Genomic DNA, 21,167 nt, shown 5'->3' on the forward strand with positions numbered 1-21,167 from the left:
AAATTTTTCAACCTTGTTTTTTTATAAAAAGTCCTATAATGTACACAACCTTTAAAAAATTCTATCACATAATGTAAATACGTTGAGATGGAATATGTGAATAACTCAATTTTGACAAAAATGTCAGATAGAACCTTATAATTCCAAGGGGACAGTTTTACAATAATTTCTCATTTTTTTTAAATGAGGTAAAGCATTAGCAAATATATTAAACAAATTAACATGAACTAAGATATTATAAGTATTATTCACTAGTAGTTTATGTTAACAGATGCAGTTCGTTTTGTTAATTAACAAAAGCTTATTGCACAGTGTTACTGATAAATGTTAGATTTGAGATATTTTATATCCTCCAGTAATAACCCACATAATGTATTTGGCAATGATTATAACTGCACCGATATGTTTCATTTCACAAAAGAGCACTTTGAGTAGATGTTATGTGAGGTGAAATCCGCTTAAAATGCCTGTAGTCTGATCATAACCAGATTTCTTCATTCACACTATGACTAATGCACATACATAGAGTGACAAAAATAGCAGTCTCATTTACACCCTTGTCCTCCCTGCCGGCTGCTTCTGGGAGGTGGAAAGGGAAACGTCTCATTAGAGATGGCTGTGAGGGCTGCAGCTCACAGCACAGTGCTGACCTCTGCATTCCATCCAGCACTCCTGCCTTATTCATGTATACTAAATGTAGCTGTGAAAGTCTTACTCCAGTGTTGTGTGGGTTTTTTAATTGTTTTACTCAAACATTATATAGGGGAGCAATTGTCTAGTGCTACAGTCTGAAAAAAAGTTCAGCCCATTTTAGTTAGTTTATATATATATATATATTGATCAGCTGACCAGTCTCAAGTCAAACACAATTGATCTAGTGTATTTAGCCATTGTTTGTCATTAGCCTTCTTCCCTGACTTGTACATTAGCAATGAAGATTGTCATTGGGGACTAACACAGTTGCTGCTACTTTACTGTGCATCATGAACACATTTTTTATATAAATCTGATGATATGATGATGTAATGTGGTGTGTGAATGTTCATTTATTCTTAATATACACTGCTGTTTAGAAGTTTGAAATTGAAGTCTCTATATTTTATCAAAATACAGTAAAAACCGTAATAGTGTGAAATATTACAATTTAAAAAACTCTTGTATTTTAATCAGAAAGAAAATGGTTTGATGCTTGAGAAACATTTCTTATTATTATCAATGTTGAAAACATTTTTTTTAATTATCAGTGAAAGTGCCTGCTCTTAACTGGTGGGTCTAAACTAGTAACCAGTTTGAGCTCATTTAATGTATGCTTTTTGTTTTGCCGTCTATTCTTACATGTGACATAACTGAACTTTCTGTGCCAGCAGCACAATGAAAGTGGAATTATGTTGTACAAATGTGTTTTGTGACTCAGAAGTCATGAATGTGTTGACATCAAGCGCTGTTACAGATGAACGGCATTGGCAGATTTCACTCAAATTAAATAAGGCCACTTAAGCACTGATGGAATAGGTTGAAGGAAATGTTTGCCACCACAATTTTTAGAGTTGCAGTGTTATCTGATATTTTTAGCCAGTTTATGAACTTGCAATGGTTCTGGTGTATATTTATAAAAGACACACATCAATAGTGTACATTCCTCCAGAGGAGACTATAAATGTTCATACTGGCCTTTTTTGTAACAGTTACAGTAAATATTCTGTTGTCATATTTTAACTGTCAGTGTTTGCAGATGTAAGGTATCTATGATTTCAAAGGTCTCACTAATAAATTCACTTTTAAATCGCCTCAATATGTTGAAAGACTGAACACTACCAAGTAGAGCTCTAAAACATACAGTATACAATTGTAGACTATTACGAGGGGAAAATCTAATCCCCATGTTCATTGCTGTCAGGTTGTCAGCTCTGCAGATCCATTCAAAAAAATCTGTATCCCAGTTATTGAGACAGATCTTTTACATTCTCGGTTTTATTTCTATAACATCGATGACTATGTACAAATTTTTTTTCTATGCCTTGATGTTCAAAGATGTGGATTTTCTCAGGAATAAAGTCATATTTCTATTCTGAAAGGGGATTCAAGTCGTTCATGATATACTGGGTGTTTTAAATTCATTCTTTCTTTGTTAACTTGTTTTTTTAAAGAGTTTGATTGCACATACAATTAATTTGATTAATGTAAATGACTCTTTGCTCTTCAGACATAGACTTTCAGTAAAAACAGACCAAAAAGTCCTTTTTAGATTAAATAAGCATTCATATCTCTTGATTTTATTATTTACAGCATTGTTTGATTCATAGAAAAATAGTTTTGTTTTCTATGTACATATTATTCTCAGGAGTTAAACGGTCAAAGCTAACTGATGTTACTTTGCTAACCGTCTTGCGCTCCCGATTGCAAGATCCCTGAAAGTATAGCAGCTGCTTCAAAGAAAGATGGTTAGCAGGCGGGGTCACTTGACAGCGTGAGATGTGTGTTTCAAGGCGCTTGTCATGTCAGAACCGTGCCTGTGGGCGGGTTCAGAAGGTGCCAGGTCCTTACTCCAGCACATATCCAGGCCCTAGGTCTACTCAGCCGATCCTCAGTTGAAATTGAATTTGAAATTAAAAGGTCCAGAACCAAAAGGATTGAACCCCTGGAAGTTGTCCCAGCCACCGTGGAAGTGGTGGTGATGTCCCCCACCCTGCTGACTCTCTGGATCCATGGGGTCCTCGCCCTGGTCAAACTTACTCCTCATCTCTGCAGTCAAACAGAAGAACGGGACCAAATTAAGTGATCACAGAACCTTCACCAAACAAACAGGGTGAAGCTGCTGGCTTAAACCAGATAGGGCACTAAAATATACCTGGGTCGGTCAGAACTTCTTTGGCTTGAGCGATGTCTATGAACTTCTTCTCTGCCTTTTTCTTTTCTTCTGCATCCTGGAAATTGTCTGGATGCCACTGCTGCGCCAGCTTTCTGTATGCTTTCAGGATCTCTTTCTTTTGGGCGGTTCTGCAACCACAGCAGTTAAATAAGAGTGTTTGCTTACTTTAATGAGTATTGGGCCTCTGCATCGATTAACAGATGATAGAGAGTTGATGTCTGTGTTTTCTAACCTCTTTACACCCAGGATCTTGTAGTAATCTCTCTTCTGGGACTGTTTGAGGAGCCGCTGTGCTCTTTCTAGGCCCTCCTTGATCTGCCGGTCATTCTCGCTATGTTCTTTAGCACTCTCAAAGTCCTTAATGGCTGCAAAAAGAACACATTTCTGTCACTCCACTTCATCATTTCAAGAGCAATCATGAGGAAAGAGCGTTAAAAGTAGCCATTTTGCTCCATCTTTAAAACAGCGGAGTACAAAAGTACTGCTGAACGTGAAAAACAAAACCTTTTTCCCAAAGGTCTTTCATAGGAAATTACAGATCTGTGTCTTAGCCTGCACCTTATTTTTAAGGGGATACTAAAATATGTACAGAAAAACAGTTACAATTGTTCAACTTCGAAAAAAAGTGTCCATGTATCTATCTCTACCTTCTTCATATTGGTCATCCTGGAGGTAGGCCTCTGCTCTGTCTTTTAAAGCATTCACATTCTGAGGGTCTGCTTTCAGAACTTCACTGCACACTGAGATGGCTTTGGCAGGTTGTTGGTCCTGAGGAACAAGACCAAAACATTCACTCACATCAGTTAAACACAGGTGCAGTGTATGCTTTGGTGGATGTTGACACCTTGTGGTCAAGCAGCTCAGTCTCACCTTTGACAAACAGTGGCACATGCGTTCTTTGGCATTTAGTATGAACTGAGGAACATTTGGTTCAGTCTTCATAAAAGACTCATATTTACTAACTGCATCGCTGTACCTGTGGATTTAGTAAAACAGTCATTTAGTCTGAAATAACGGTCAATTTTTAATTAAATAAATACTTGTATTCAGCCAGGAGGCATTTGTGGGAGTAAAGAATATCCTATTTCAAATAAATGCTGTTCTTTTAAGCTGCCCTGTCTATTAATCAAAGATTCCTGAAAAAAATCTGTATATCAGAATGATTTCTGAAGGATCATGCGACACTGGAAAGTGAAAACTGAAATGATTGCTGAAAATTCATCTTTGCCATCACAGGAATGAATTACATTTTAAAATATAGGAAAATAGAAATTTGTCATTTTAAATTGTAATATTTCATAATCAAATAAATGCAGCCTTGGTGAGCATAAAAGTCTAATGATGTTTTATTTTATTTTTTTATTACAGACCCCAAACTGAATGGTAGTATATACAGTATGTAATATTATATATCACAATAGTATTATTATAATTATAATTGATGTTATATTTGTATAAATGTTTTGTATACCATGTTGTACATTATTATAATTATTATTATCATCATTTACAAAATACAGCAATAATACAGCATACTTCTCCTGCTGGATCAGTTCCTCGGCAGCTTGGATCTGTTTGTTGAGCTTCTTAACTTGTTTGTAGTGGCTGAAGCACTGCTTATGATCCGGATCCAGTTTCAGACACTCCCTCACCTCACTGCACATACACACAAACAAAAAAAAAAAACTTTGGACATGCATCATAGTGTGGACATTGCTTGTAAATTTATCTTTGCATATTGCATTTAATTTTACATACTATTATTAAAACCTATAGGCAGTATAGAGTTGAGGCCTATATAGTGCAATACACCAGTAGGCTTAGAATGCTTTTGTAGCATACATAAACACCAAACTCCCAGACTTATTGCATTAATAACCACATGTTGCCTTACTTGAGGGACATCTCATGGTCTCCCAAGTTGTAATAGATGGTGCTGAGCTTGTAGAAAGCCTGAGTGTTATCACTTTTCAGTTTTGAAGTGGCCTTGAGGTCACTGATGGCTTTGCCCATTTCACCCAGCTGAATGAAACACTCTGCCCGCATCTCTCTGGAGTCTGCATCCCAAACACACGTCTGAGAAGATGACAAGTAAATCAAAAGGACTTGACAAACTGGATTTAAATAATACCTTACTATATGCAATTAACATGATATTTGTTCTGGTCCTACAGAGCAGACGTGAATTTCCTGAACAAAGAGTGCTCTTTACTGAACACAAACAATCCTTTTCTGCACCAGGACAAAACCAGGGCGGATCACCTGCAGTAAACAGGAACCTCTAAGGTCCGTTCAAACTTTTGATTTAATAAAGGGAAATACATCATGTTATTTTAGCATTTTAGTATTTAGTTATTTTAGTGCTACTATTATAGTTTTGTTCACATTTTGAAAAATATTCTATTTTTTAATTGGCTGTTATTTTTATCTTAAAGATGACAGACGGACGGACAGACGGACAGATAGATAGATAGATGGACTTAACAAATTAAGAAGTGTTGCCTTGGAATCTATCTGAAATAAAATAATATATTTTTTAATGTTTTATGTAAGTTAATGTTTATTTTCATGGTTTTAGTTTTAGGTTTAGTTAACAATAATAACCCTGATCCTGGTTAACTCACATCAATGATGATGTCCAGATGCGAAGCGGCTGAGCCGTGATCTCTGCGCTTGAAATCGCTCTGTGCCTGAGCCACCAGTCTCTGAATCTCATCAGATTTCTTCAGCTGGCTCTGTGCCTCCTGCTCTTCCCTGCTGCTAGGGTTAGACTTGAGCTGGAAGACAAAACAACTGTGTCATCCTTAAGACAATGAAGAGACAGCAAATGTAAAAACAGCAGAAAAGTTGAAGTGTGCAGTTTAAATGAAGTCTTTGGTATACTGAGACTTGAAATATACCCGACTGACCCAACTAAGAATACTCTGCAGAAGGATGAGGAAACTTCAAGGAGAATTAATTAAATATGGTTTCATTTTGATACCATTTAAATATTAATATGTGATATAAAGAGCACTGTCATTTGTTCAGAATTTTTAAAGATGAACAAAGAATGTCATCTCAGCACATATGTGGGCATGCTTTTTTTTTCTTAGGTGTGCACTAATCAGAAAACTTGAGGCCAATACAAATAAACTGTATTTTAGCATTGTGTTCAACATATACTGACCTTGTTTGCATTTTATTTTTTCAAAGAACCACTTTTACTGTAGTTTTACAAATATTAAACCATAAGCTACAGCAAAATGGACTACACTGTAAAAATTACAGAAAAGATCATATTATACATGTATATAAAAGTGTGTATATATATACACATATAAAAGTTTAATTCAATGTTTGTTATTATACAAGTTAAAGGCGGCAAATCCCTATTGCTAATTAAATGTTACGCACCACTTTTTTGAAATCGCTTTCTGCTTCATCAAGTTTGCCATGTTTCAGCAGTAGGTTTCCTCTCTGAAGCCTCGCCTGTGGATTAAGTAGAAACACTGGTTCATTTCTGGTTAACAGGTTTTGGTAAATCATTGTAAAACATTGTACATATTATAAAGTGTGAGATGATTCTGATTGCGAGAACCCACCGATGTGAAGTCCGGTTTAAGTTCAATGACTTTGCTGAGGTCTGGTAATGCAGATTTGGACTTTCCCATGGCAAGGTACACAGTTGCTCTTCTATAGTATGCCATGTAATTTTTGGGGTCACCATCTGATAATAATAAATAAACAAAAAGTGTGTGTGTATGCATATTTAGAAAATATTTTAAAGGTATCATATATAATATTGATATATTTATACATATTTATTTATAAAGATTAAATCAAGACATTCTACTTACATAAAAACTGCTTTCTGTGGAAAAGAACACATTACACACAAGATTTCATTTATGTTGTCGTGTAAAAAGATCCAGTACTCACCAACAGCAGCGTGGAAGTGAGAGAGAGCATCTGCCAGCTGTCCTGCGGCCAGAAGCTTCTTCCCCATCTCCAGATGATTCTCAACACCACCAGGCTTCTCACCATTTACTCCTGCAATACGTGTGAAATTCAAATAAGTGTGAAGTCTAAGATGAACAACTCAGTGCAATAAAATATACATGCAGTACCTGCATCATGTATTCAGTAGTAGACAGTAGAGTACAGTTAATATGGCAATGACATTAAGCCTCAAACGTTTATTAGTACAAACGTGTTCACTAGAGTCGAGTAGACTAACTGTGTAAGCATTTTAGTGAAGTGAAACAGTGACAACTTGTGACAACATACATGTCGCAGTGGAATCACAGTATTCCTTTAGAGCAGTACAATAGAAAAAAAAACATACTATAGACGAAACAACAACACAAATAAAATATAATAATAATAATCATCATCATCATTAAGATTTAAATGCTTGACATAACTGGGTCCTCAGCAGCGTGTTTCTGGAATAATATAAAAGTTCTCCATACTAGACATCTAAACAGCTAGGATATTTCATCTCTCACTGACTTTGCTTTGCTTTCATGAAAGTGAACATATAACGTTAGTTTACTACAAACCTGGTTACCTGACCACTTACCTTCGTATCGAAGATCAATCAAAACTAGTAAAAAGGGAACGTAGCTTAGTACTCTGTGTGCCACTGGGCTTATGTTAACCATGTTTACTTCCTTCCTCCGTCAAATCACTGATTCAATGTTTGAAGTTCCAGTAGACACGATGGACATTCGCATACTGTAGCTGTCAGGCCATCGGACATCTTGCCCACTGGTCGTGGGTCCCTCTGATTGGCTGATATTTCACTAAACCCCGCCCATCGCGCGCTAAACGCAGGCTAGCCACGGCATCATTATTTTGGTTCCATTTGCGCTTGCGCGACAGTGAGCGCACGCATTTAGAGGGGGTACAGTTTAATGTAGATACAGTTTTATGTAGAACTGCATTTGTCAACTTTTTCAGAGGATATTGGTCTGTAACTTGATACATTTAGGCACGTATTCTCAGCATGACTCTTAATTATGTATATGTATGTGTATATATATATATATATATATATATATATATATAGGTATATATTGATGTTCAATCAAGACGTCACTTCCTGTTTGTTGTTGGCGGCTGTACTGCGTTTGAGCTCCGTCACTATATTCTTTTCATTGACTATTTTTAACTCAAAAATCAATTGTATACATCATCGTTTCCGTTTATATTACGTGTGAATATATCCTCTATTGTATTCTACAACAAAAACAATCAGAGCGCCTCGCTATCACTAGTTTTATTTTGATCTCCCGGGTCCGCTATTAGCTTTTAGCCCGTTAGCATCAGCGGCGTGGTTGCAGCTAACTGCGCTAACATTGCTAATACTCTATTCACACACATTACCACTGCTGTACTCACTGTTACTTGCTTTAATGGCGGATAAATGTCTCTACTCTGTGCAGCTCGAGCTCGAGGCCGTGGGAAAGCAGATTCGCGACCTGGAGGTGAGGCAGGCCCAGCTGAGAGAGCGGAGAACCGCGCTGGAATCATCCCGGGCTGACGCTCACAAGTCCGGGGTAAGTATACAGCGATCTGTTAACAGTCCCACCACGTCTACTCCGTGTGTTTCTCTGCACAGGCCCGGTGCACCCAGGACGCGATCTTCCCAGATGTCCTTCACTGCGACGCCGGGACACCACGGACCCTGGGTGCATCCACAGCGGAGGACGCGAGCCGGGTCCCGGGCGACGACTTCTCCCCCTCCTGCCTCCGACATCTCCATCCGGAACCGCTTCGCTCCCCTCCGCGAGACAGGACGCGATGCTGTGATCATCGGAGACTCCATCGTCCGACACGTAAGTGCTACGTTAGCTGAAGGTAAAGTGCACACTCATTGTTTGCCTGGTGCTCGTGCTCTCGATGTTTCTGCGCAGATACCCGCGATCCTGAAGGTCGACGAGAGCCCCAGAGCGGTCGTGCTTCACGCCGGGGTTAACGACACCACACTGCGGCAGACGGAGACGCTGAAGAGGGACTTCAGCAGCCTGATCGAGACGGTTCGCAGCACGACGCCCGCGGCGACGATCGTCGTGTCAGGACCACTGCCCACGTATCGACGAGGACACGAAAGGTTCAGTAGACTTTTTGCTTTAAATGAATGGTTGTTGTCATGGTGTAAAGAACAGAAACTGCTATTTGTTAATAACTGGAATCTTTTCTGGGAGCGTCCTAGGCTGTTTCGCGCTGATGGATTACACCCCAGCAGAATCGGAGCGGAGCTGCTCTCTGACAACATCTCCAGGACACTTCGCTCCATGTGACTAGTAAGACAATTCTCTAATAACTATTATGATGAGTTTTGTTCCACCCGCTTAAATGATAAAAGTACTTGTGCTGTAAAAACTATTAAGACTGTGTCTGTTCCCCGAATAGTGAGGTCAAAATATAATGTAGGATCTAGAAAAAATCTTATCGTAATTAAACCAGAAAAATGTAAAGTAAATGAACAAAAACAATTTTTAAAGTTTGGGCTCATAAATATTAGATCACTCACACCCAAAGCAGTTATTGTAAATGAAATGATCACAGAAAATAGTTTTGATGTACTCTGCTTGACTGAAACCTGGCTAAAACCAAATGATTATTTTGGTCTAAATGAGTCTACTCCACCAAACTACTGTTATAAGCATGAGCCCCGTCAGACTGGTCGTGGCGGAGGTGTTGCAACAATATATAGTGATATTCTCAATGTTACCCAGAAGACAGGATACAGGTTTAACTCTTTTGAAATACTTCTGCTAAATGTTACACTGTCAGACATGCAAAAGAAATCTAATGTATCTCTTGCTCTGGCTACTGTGTATAGACCACCAGGGCCGTATACAGAATTCCTAAAAGAATTTGCAGATTTCCTCTCAGACCTTCTAGTTACAGTTGATAAGGCGCTAATCATGGGAGATTTTAATATTCACGTTGATAATGCAAATGATACATTAGGACTTGCGTTTACTGACCTAATAAACTCCTTTGGAGTCAAGCAAAATGTCTCTGGGCCCACTCATCGTTTTAATCATACACTAGATCTAATTATATCGCATGGAATCGATCTTACTGCTATAGATATTGTACCCCAATGTGATGATATTACAGACCATTTCCTTGTATCGTGCATGCTGCGTATAACTGATATTAACTATATGTCTCAGCGTTACCGTCTGGGCAGAACTATTGTTCCAGCCACCAAAGACAGATTCGCAAATAACCTGCCTGATCTATCTCAACTGCTATTTGTACCCAAAAATACACATGAATTAGACGAAATTACTGACAACATGGGCATTATTTTCTCTAATACATTAGAAGCTGTTGCCCCCATCAAATTGAAAAAGGTTAGAGAAAAACGTACTGTGCCATGGTATAACAGTAATACTCACTCTCTCAAGAAAGTAACTCGTAGTCTTGAACGCAAATGGAGAAAAACTAACTTGGAAGTTTTTAAAATTGCATGGAAAAACAGTATGTCCAGCTATAGACAGTCTCTAAAAACTGCTAGGGCAGAGCATATCCACAAACTCATTGAAAATAACCAAAACAATCCAAGGTTTTTATTTAGCACAGTGGCTAAATTAACAAATTACCAGACGCCACCTGATTCAAATATTCCACCAACGTTAAATAGTAATGACTTTATGAATTTCTTCACTGATAAAATAGATAACATTAGAAATACAATAGCGAATGTAGATTCTACAGCGTCTAACACTTCAGTTTCATCCATCGCACCCAAAAATAAACTGCAGTGCTTTACAAATATAGGACAGGAAGAGCTAAATAAACTTATCACTGTATCTAAACCAACAACATGTTTATTAGATCCTGTACCCACTAAATTACTAAAAGAGCTGTTACCTGTAGCCGAAGAACCGCTTCTCAATATCATTAACTCGTCGTTATCTTTAGGTCACGTCCCAAAACCATTCAAGCTGGCGGTTATCAAGCCTCTTATTAAGAAACCAAAACTAGATCCTAGTGTACTGGCAAATTATAGGCCTATTTCAAATCTTCCATTTATGTCTAAAATTTTAGAAAAAGTTGTGTCTGCTCAATTGAGCACCTGCATAAAAATGATCTGTATGAAGAATTTCAGTCAGGTTTTAGGCCCCACCATAGCACAGAAACTGCACTTGTTAAAATTACAAATGACCTGCTTCTTGCGTCAGATCAAGGCTGCATCTCATTTCTAGTCTTACTTGATCTTAGTGCTGCGTTCGACACCATAGATCATGACATACTCATAGATCGATTACAAAACTATACAGGTATTCAAGGGCAGGCTCTAAGATGGTTTAAATCCTACCTGTCCGATCGCTACCATTTTGTTTACTTAAATGGGGTGTCATCTCATTTATCATCAGTAAAATATGGAGTGCCACAAGGATCCGTCCTAGGTCCCCTTCTATTTTCAATATACATGTTGCCCCTTGGTAATATTATTAGAAAATACGGAATTAGCTTCCACTGTTATGCTGATGATACTCAGCTATATATTTCAACGAGACCAGATGAAACTTCCCAATTATCTAAGCTAACAGAGTGTGTTAAAAATGTAAAAGATTGGATGACAAATAATTTTCTCCAATTAAATTCGGATAAGACAGAGATATTAATTATTGGACCAAAAAACACCACACAGAATCTTGTAGATTACAATCTGCAACTAGACGGATGTACTGTTACTTCCTCTACAGTCAGAAATCTGGGTGTTATATTAGACAGCAATTTGTCTTTTGAAAATCATATTTCCAATGTTACAAAAACCGCATTCTTCCATCTTAGAAACATTGCCAAGCTACGAAACATGTTATCTGTTTCTGATGCAGAAAAGCTAGTTCATGCTTTCATGACCTCTAGACTGGACTATTGTAATGGACTTCTAGGTGGTTGTCCTGCTTCGTCAATAAACAAGCTACAGGTAGTCCAAAATGCAGCAGCTAGAGTCCTTACCAGGTCAAGAAAATATGATCATATTACCCCAATTTTACAGTCTCTGCACTGGCTACCTATTAAGTTCCGTATCTGTTACAAATTATCATTACTTACCTATAAGGCCCTAAATGGTTTAGCTCCTGCGTACCTAACTAGCCTTCTACCACGCTACAACCCATCACGCACCCTAAGGTCACAAAACACTGGACTTTTGGTAGTTCCTAGGATAGCAAAGTCCACTAAAGGAGGTAGAGCTTTTTCACATTTGGCTCCCAAACTCTGGAATAGCCTTCCTGATAATGTTCGGTGTTCAGACACACTCTCTCTGTTTAAATCTAGATTAAAAACGCATCTCTTTCGCCAAGCATTCGAATAATGTATCTCTTAAATTGTGAGTGTAGTTGCATCTGCATTTTTATTCTTTAGCTTGGGTTAAACTAATTTTACTTTGTTGGATCAGCAGCTATGCTAATGATGTCTCTATTTTGTTTCTATGTTTTGCCACGGGATGTAACTAGGATTTACACAAGCTCCAGTCTGGATCCAGAACACCTGAGAAGAGATGATGCTGACCCTCAGAGGACCCCAGATGATGCTAACCTTGAATCAACAAACAGAACTAACAATTATTGCTACATGTGTGACTGCATCCTATAATTACTATTAATTAATAATATTGATAGTTCATCATCTAGCTGACTACGTCTTGTATTATTATTATTATTTTTATTTTTCTAAAATCCTGTCAAACGTGCACAAACTACTAGCTACTACTAAATATTGTAGAAACATAATTTTCTGTAAAGTTGCATTGTAATGATTTGTATTGTAAAAAGCGCTATACAAATAAACTTGAATTGAATTGAATTGAATATATATATATATATATATACAGGTCCTTCTCAAAAAATTAGCATATTGTGATAAAGTTCATTATTTTCCATAATGTAATGATAAAAAATTAAACTTTCATATATTTTAGATTCATTGCACACCAACTGAAATATTTCAGGTCTTTTATTGTTTTAATACTGATGATTTTGGCATACAGCTCATGAAAACCCCAAATTCCTATCTCAAAAAATTAGCATATCATGAAAAGGTTCTCTAAACGAGCTATTAACCTAATCATCTGAATCAACTAATTAACTCTAAACACCTGCAATAGATTCCTGAGGCTTTTAAAAACTCTCAGCCTGGTTCATTACTCAAAACCGCAATCATTGGTAAGACTGCCGACCTGACTGCTGTCCAGAAGGCCATCATTGACACCCTCAAGCGAGAGGGTAAGACACAGAAAGAAATTTTTGAACGAATAGGCTTTTCCCAGAGTGCTGTATCAAGGCACCTCAGTGGGAAGTCTGTGGGAAGGAAAAAGTGTGGCAAAAAACGCTGCACAACGAGAAGAGGTGACCGGACCCTGAGGAAGATTGTGGAGAAGGACCGATTCCAGATCTTGGGGGACTGCGGAAGCAGTGGACTGAGTCTGGAGTAGAAACATCCAGAGCCACCGTGCACAGTCGTGTGCAGGAAATTGGCTACAGAGAAGCAGCACTGGACTGTTGCTCAGTGGTCCAAAGTACTTTTTTCGGATGAAAGCAAATTTTGCATGTCATTCGGAAATCAAGGTGCCAGAGTCTGGAGGAAGACTGGGGAGAAGGAAATGCCAAAATGCCTGAAGTCCAGTGTCAAGTACCCACAGTCAGTGATGGTCTGGGGTGCCATGTCAGCTGCTGGTGTTGGTCCACTGTGTTTTATCAAGGGCAGGGTCAATGCAGCTAGTTATCAGGAGATTTTGGAGCACTTCATGCTTCCATCTGCTGAAAAGCTTTATGGAGATGAAGATTTTGTTTTTTAGCACGACTTGGCACCTGCTCACAGTGCCAAAACCACTGGTAAATGGTTTACTGACCATGGTATTACTGTGCTCAATTGGCCTGCCAACTCTCCTGACCTGAACCCCATAGAGAATCTGTGGGATATTGTGAAGAGAAAGTTGAGAGACACAAGACCCAACACTCTGGATGAGCTTAAGGCCGCTATCGAAGCATCCTGGGCCTCCATAACACCTCAGCAGTGCCACAGGCTGATTGCCTCCATGCCACGCCGCATTGAAGCAGTCATTTCTGCAAAAGGATTCCCGACCAAGTATTGAGTGCATAACTGAACATAATTATTTGAAGGTTGACTTTTTTGTATTAAAAACACTTTTCTTTTATTGTTCGGATGAAATATGCAAAAAATGTTAGGAATTTTGGGTTTTCATGAGCTGTATGCCAAAATCATCAGTATTAAAACAATAAAAGACCTGAAATATTTCAGTTGGTGTGCAATGAATCTAAAATATATGAAAGTTTAATTTTTATCATTACATTATGGAAAATATTGAACTTTATCACAATCAGTGTTGGGAAGGTTACTTTGGAAATGTAATAGGTTACAGATTACAAGTTACCCTATTTAAAATGTAATAGTAGTGTAACTTTTTTAATTACTTTAATAAAGTAATGTAACTAATTACTTTTGAGTACATTTTGATTACTTTTATAAATTTCTAATGAATGTTAATTTGCAACTGTTAATCATCTTCAACCATTTTACACCATGCAGGTTTAACCTTACAGTAGTGCTCAATACTGTCAGACTTTCACCATCCTTCATCACCTGAATTAAGATGATCACATTTGAACACATCCACCACACAATCAGACTTTAGTACTGCCTTTTACTTTGAGATTGATCTGAAGTTCAAAGCAGATTTAAAATCAAAAGAAACAGTTTATAGATATTGTTTTTGAAACCAAATCTTTGCATAACTACAGGCATCTAACTGCATCTAACAATGGTTTGGGGAAAAATAGTTAATAAAAAAATAAAAGCATATACATCAACTCAAATACGGTTATCTAATAAGCATGTGTCCTATTTTGTGTACTAAACTCCTGAAACATTGGTGTCTTTTTGAAACACTGCTGTCTCTTTGTATATGATATGATGATAGTTTCTCAAAATAAGTAAAAAATGTTCATGAAGTGACTGTTCTAGAGATTAATTTCCATGAGGGGCGGACTGGGAAAAAAATAGGCTGGGAAATCTCACACTCATACACCCACAACCCATTCTGAAACATGGAAAACCCTATTTTTTTTTTTGGACCTGAAAAAAGATTTGAGTTCTCTCCTGAACTGCACCTTCACTCCCATTATCCACCCATCTCTCTCATGACTTTAATACTGAAGATTTTTATTTGACTTTTACCATGTTTTGTAAGTGCAATTTTGTTTTTTTTTGGCAAATGAATTACCACTTGTATTTATTTTTACTACAAATTCCATAGTTAAACCACGGTTAGTGCCATACCATAGGCTACATTAATTTTCCTAAGGGTTGTGTTTTTGTATCCACTAGCTCCCCCTAAACCTATGATAAAATATGATGATTTGTCTGCTAAATTTCTACTGTAACATTACAATAGATAATAATGACGTCGTTTAGCTATACAGTATTTTGAGTGATTGCGAGCAATGTGCTGCTGCTGCTTGACTAAGTAAACAAAGACAAAACTACATTAGCATATTTACAGATGAAACTGACCTGCACCTGAAACCCTGAACAGAAGTGTCGCTTCTCTGCTCCAGCTGTGCGCTTACACAGTTCACTCCGGTCTCTCTCTCTCTCTCGCATTGATTACTCAGAGTCTGATCCAAACCGCTCGGCGGAGGCGCGGAGAGCGCGCGAGCCCAACCATTGCCAGTCACGACTAACCGATTCATGATTTATTAGAGATTTAATTATCGAATGGCGGATTCGGAAATAATCGCTTTAGTATATTCGGCCTGCAATTATACAATAACAAATTAAAGTAGAAGTCCAAATCGTCTGCCAGGCCACCGGGAATAGTCCCGGTTCTCCCGATGTCCAGTCAGCGCCTGATTTCCACAGACACGCAGAACGTGCAGGATTCATATTCAGTCTTTTTGCGGCTTAATATTCACAGACATCAGTCCATATCGGGTTTTGATTCAAGTGTTCTGACCTACTTTTGATTTATTCGTCCAAAATGTGGCATATTGCGTCCGCGTTATAGGCTGAATTCCATTTTTATGACTGGATTCTACTAATGTGTTTTCCGCATCTCGGATATTATGGGTCATATGTCTTAGTGCAATTTGGGAAAGAAATAAGCTGTATGTGGATGTTTGTAAATATTCAAATGTAATCCTCTTTGTAATCGTTACAATTTTCATAAGTAACTGTAATTTAATTACTCATTTTTTCTTAGTAACTGTAACTGATTACTGTTACATTTATTTTGTAATTAAATTACGTAACGCCGTTACATGTAACTAGTTACTCCCCAACACTGATCACAATATGCTAATTTTTTTAGAAGGACCTGTATATATATATACCGGTATATATTTTTTCTACTCTTCAGCCAGCTGTACCAGTGCTTCCAAGCCTGAGGAACTTTACAACTCAGAAATTCACACATGATGTTGATGTCATGTAAATATATTTTTTGTCCAGACTCAAAATAATGAGACATTTGAAGTAATTATCAAAAAAAAAATGTAAAGAAAATCAGAAAGATTATGTGTTGTTGTTTTTCTCTAATACAAATTAAACACAAAAAAAAGGCAAGCATGGAATTGTTACAGTGATTTATTATTTATTATTTATCTTTGAAGCTGAAACATTTTCCATTAAATTTAATGGCAGTGTTTTATCAGTCTCATCATGCTTGTAGTGTAGTTTTCCATTACTTGACTGAATAACCACTTTCCCTTTTAAGTGACGTGATTCATGCTATAAAAGGATGATAACCATGAACATTTCACAGACACCATCATCTAGTGATTAGTAACATCATCAGTCCTGTGAGAAGATCTAATTCCAGGTAAGATTGTCATTTTATAAATACATTATAAAATTCCACTATTTGCTGTACTAATTACTAATTACTGGCATTGTTTGTGGTCCTTTTAAAGAGCTTATCAAAGAATATTGTTGAAATATTTTAACCAACTTTATGGAGCTTACCAAAAAACATTTACAATATAATTATTTAGAGTCTAGAGTTCTATGATATGCTAAGCTACATCCAAAAGTTCAACCACCAGACCCAGAGATCGGCTGAATGGATTTGAAAACGTTAAACCTCAACTGTTTAACTCTAGGGTAGATGAAAAAAATTAGTCTTTTTTCAAAAAAAATGTTCCTTTAAACATTCCATTGTGTGCATATTTACAGTGCATTTCTGAATTTGGTTGTGTTGTGAGCATTTGCAGCACAATCAGACCTCCGTTTTAACTTCCAAGGACTCCTTAAAGGAAACTTAAAATTATCTTATTTTCCATATACAGTATCTTAATGTGAGAACGAGACTGCAATTAAAAAAATTATGTCCACTGTAAGTTAACCACACAATAACAACATTAAAAATACTTATAAATATATTTTTAAACATTATTTGTTCATAATGTGTCTAATAAACATGGACTAATGAGATTGGAAATGTTCAACCACAATGTAATAAATTAATTGCATGCTTTTAAGACATTTTAGTAGGCTTTTAGGGTGTTAATGGGGAAAATGAATTATAACTGCAGAGGAGTTGAGCAAAAACACTATGCGGTTTTTGCTCAACACCCCTAGGAAAATATTAAGAGCTTCTCGGAAGGTCATTTAAACTTACTATATCAAATTCTTCAGAACTTTATTATCAGCTGATGAGCAACATCTTCTGCTGTGTGAATCTACAGTCAGATTGTAGGTAAGAGAAAGTCTTCTTATGTGTCTATATTGATGTGTTACAGTTTCTACGAACACTGCCTTTTTTGTGAATTTGGAAAATAAATAAAAAATCTCTGTTTCCAATGTGTTTTCTCATTAAGTCTCATAGTGACACTATAGCTAATGCAATACATTTGTTTCTTACTGATCTTGTAGATCATTAAAAAATAAAATATTCAGTTCTTCGATCGACTGCATTAAATTAAAAAAAATTCACACAGCCTTGCTGATATTCAGACCAACAGAAAGACTGTGAATGGGACATTGCTATTATACAATTCAGTTAATACAAGTTAATACTGAGTAACTTTTTGAGTTTATTTTATCTTAACTTTATGACACGTTCTGCTGCTGTGTGTGGGGGGATACTGCTAAACTAGCTAGTCAGTTTAGCCAACTGTTAATGCTAATAATTCTGCATGATACGGACATTCCCACATAAATCATATGTTAATTACAGTCCATTACATAGGCATATATTTACACAGTTACAGTCAGAAATGATTGATGTGAGATTTTGTTACCGAAATCTTTAAACAGTAAACTAACCTCAGGTTTGTTGTTATTTCAGCGCTAACTTCCAAGACTTTGTGAGACAATGACACAATTCAACATTAATGGCTCTGATGGGTTCAACAAGTCGAACTTTCCTAATAAAGTAGAGTATGCAGAAGCCGTGTTTATCTGGATTTTGAGCCTCTTTGAGATCCCAGTTGTCTGCTTAACCCTGTTTGCATTGTGTTTTCTCATCAAGTCTCATCGTGCTGCTTCAGTTTATGTGATTCATTTGATTCTTTCAGATCTGTTACAGATTGGTTTTATAAATTTATTAACAACCAAATTAGCAAATGCTGCATTCTGGAGTGCATATAAGTATTGTTTGATTGTGGGTATGTTTTTCATGGCATTTATTGCTATTGAAAGATACATTTTAGTTTCTCGTCCTCACTGGTACAGATCTCACCATTCAGTAAAAATGTCATGTTTTATTTCTTTTATCATCTGGTTACTGCCTTTGATCTTTGTGAAGATTAGAGATCAAGCCATTTTTTACCATGTTTTCCCAATGTATAGCATGCTTTATCCCTTACTCAGTAATCATTCTGTGTTTTGTTGGTACTTGGAAGAGTCTCTCTCGCACAATATCGTTTACTTCTAATAAGCGGAAATTAATTATGGGCAGTCTGTCTCTTGTGCTGTTTAACTATACATTACTTTTACTACCCCTCTCTATTACAGGCTTTTGTTTAATATTTTTGGATCCCCCACCTCCTATTGCTTATAAAGCTCATATAGTTTGTCACTGTCTCTTGTATCTAAACCCACTTGCTGACTGTTTATTATACTTGTTCATGAGGAGAGATGCTGACAACATAATGAGGTCTCTTTTATACTGTTGCAGTTCACCACAATCCAGAACATCTGATACAAACACTCATATTAGCTAATAAAAATATCATAATGTTCATTATCCTAAAAGTGTCTTTATATTTTAACTTTGAAGTAGTTGTGAAATCCTCAATTGTATTTTATTTATTTGGAAAATGAATGAAGTAAAAATCCAAATACAAGCACACATTTGAATACAAAAACACGAATAAAGATAATCTAGAGTATAAGAGTAAAACAAGAGTCAAGATTCAAAACATCTTTAAAACAAGAGTACAAGACAGGAGCGAAGAGAAACAACTTGGAAAGCACATACAGGGACAATGACCAACAAATCACAACTGAAACATATACAACGATCAGGTATAACATTATGACCACCGTCCTAATATTGTGTTGGTCCCCCTCTTGCTGCCAAATCAGCCCTGACCCATCGAGGCATGGACCCCTGAAGGTGTGCTGTGGTATCTGGCACCAAGATGTTAGCAGCAGATCCTTTAAGTCCTGTAGGTTGCAAGGTGGGGCCTCCATGGATTGGACTTGTTTGTTCAGCACATCCCACAGATGATTGATTGGATCAAGATCTGGGGGATTTAGAGGACAAGTCAACAACTCAAGCTCATTGTTGTGCTCCTCAAACCATTCCTGAACAATTTTTGCTTTGTGGCAGGGTGCATTATCCTACAGAAAGAAGCCACAGCCACCAGGGAATGTTGTTTTCATGAAAGGGTGTACATGGTCTGCAACAATACTTAGGTAGTGAACATTGCCCAAAGCATCACTTTGTCTCCGCCAGCTTGCCTTCTTCCTATATTGCATTCTAGTGCCATGTGTTCCCCAGGTAAGCGACGCACATGTACCAGGCCATCCACTTGACGTAAAAGAAAACGTGATTAATCAAACCTTCCATTGATCTGTGGTCCAGTTCTGATGATCATTTGCTCATTGATCATTGATCCCTTTCAGCGGTGTGCAGGGGTCAAAATGGGCACCCTGACTGGTCTGTGGGTATGCAGCCCCATACACAACAAACTGCAATGCACTGTGTATTCTGACACCTTTCCATTAGAACCAGCATTAACTCCTTGAGCGATCTAATCTACAATAGCTTGTTTGTTGGATTGGACCACACAGGCCAGTGTTCACTCCCCACGTGCATCAATGAGCCTTGGCCACCCATGACCCTTTCACCAGTTCACCACTGTTCCTTCCTTGTATGGAATAAAATCACTGTCAAAAATAATCGTACGTAATTCAAAACATTTGTGTGTAATTTTAATATACTCGTGCGTAATTTAAAACTATTTTACGTAATTCTGTTTTTTGTCAGAGTTGGATTCCAAAATCTACGGCCACGACAGTTTACAGATACGCGATTTTGTGTGTTTTTTAGAGTACAACTCTAAAATGTACGACTGTGACAGTTTACATACACGGCGCTTGTTTTCACAATAGCTCTGTTACACACACGACATGCGAATTACGACCACAAAGTGTGGTGTGCGAAACGACTGTCAAAAATACGTCATCAAGGTCACAGGCATTACTATCCGAGGGAAGATGAATCGATTCAACGAAGAGTCATACTCTTAATCGCTATTGGCCTATAGATTAATAGAAAGCGATAAATTAAACACATAAACCAATTGAAATGTATCCAATGTAAAAACAGCGTTAATGATGTAAATAATATTATTTTAAATTACTTTCGAAAGTACCTTCAAAACGGCTTACTGACGTAATCACCGCCGCACGTTTAGGTCTTAGTTTATCAATAATCAAAAACAGATTACAATTATTTTTGAGAATACAGACGTCTCTTAACACGGTTAGTCGCACTTGATGTTCTTAAGTTAAAGTCATTTAAAGTCAGCTGTATTTGTTAACATTAGTGAACTAACAAGAACAAACAACGTACAGCTGTATTTTTATAAACTAACAAAGTTTAATAAAACCGTATCAAATGCATAGTTAATGTTAGTTTATACATCAGTCAACAAATGAGACTTTATTGTAAAGTGTTACACTAGAAAACTAGGTTTTGCCTGATAGAGAAAAATTAGTAAAAATAAAAAACAAACTAATAAATTCAAACATTAGTCAGAAGAGTTTAGTAACCTTGTTTTAAGTGACATTAACCAATAAAGCAAACAGACACAGG

At 37.1% G+C, this 21,167-nt stretch overlaps 1 protein-coding gene across 1 annotated transcript; it reads right to left on the reverse strand.

Moving 5' to 3' along the window:
- Positions 1-2,238: 2,238 nt before the first annotated feature.
- Positions 2,239-7,644, reverse strand: LOC132152978 (dnaJ homolog subfamily C member 3-like). The gene is made up of 12 exons (XM_059562033.1): positions 7,434-7,644; positions 6,791-6,901; positions 6,454-6,578; positions 6,266-6,340; positions 5,494-5,646; positions 4,764-4,945; positions 4,406-4,525; positions 3,740-3,845; positions 3,517-3,637; positions 3,102-3,234; positions 2,849-2,997; positions 2,239-2,742 (listed from the first exon to the last, which is right to left on the reverse strand). Exons 1-12 carry the CDS (start codon positions 7,513-7,515, stop codon positions 2,585-2,587), a joined length of 1,515 nt encoding a protein of 504 aa, XP_059418016.1. The 5' UTR covers positions 7,516-7,644; the 3' UTR covers positions 2,239-2,584.
- Between the last annotated feature and the right edge of the window lie 13,523 nt (positions 7,645-21,167).

This window comes from Carassius carassius, chromosome 11 (genome assembly GCF_963082965.1).
Source record: "Carassius carassius chromosome 11, fCarCar2.1, whole genome shotgun sequence".
NCBI classification, from domain to species: Eukaryota; Metazoa; Chordata; class Actinopteri; order Cypriniformes; family Cyprinidae; genus Carassius; species Carassius carassius.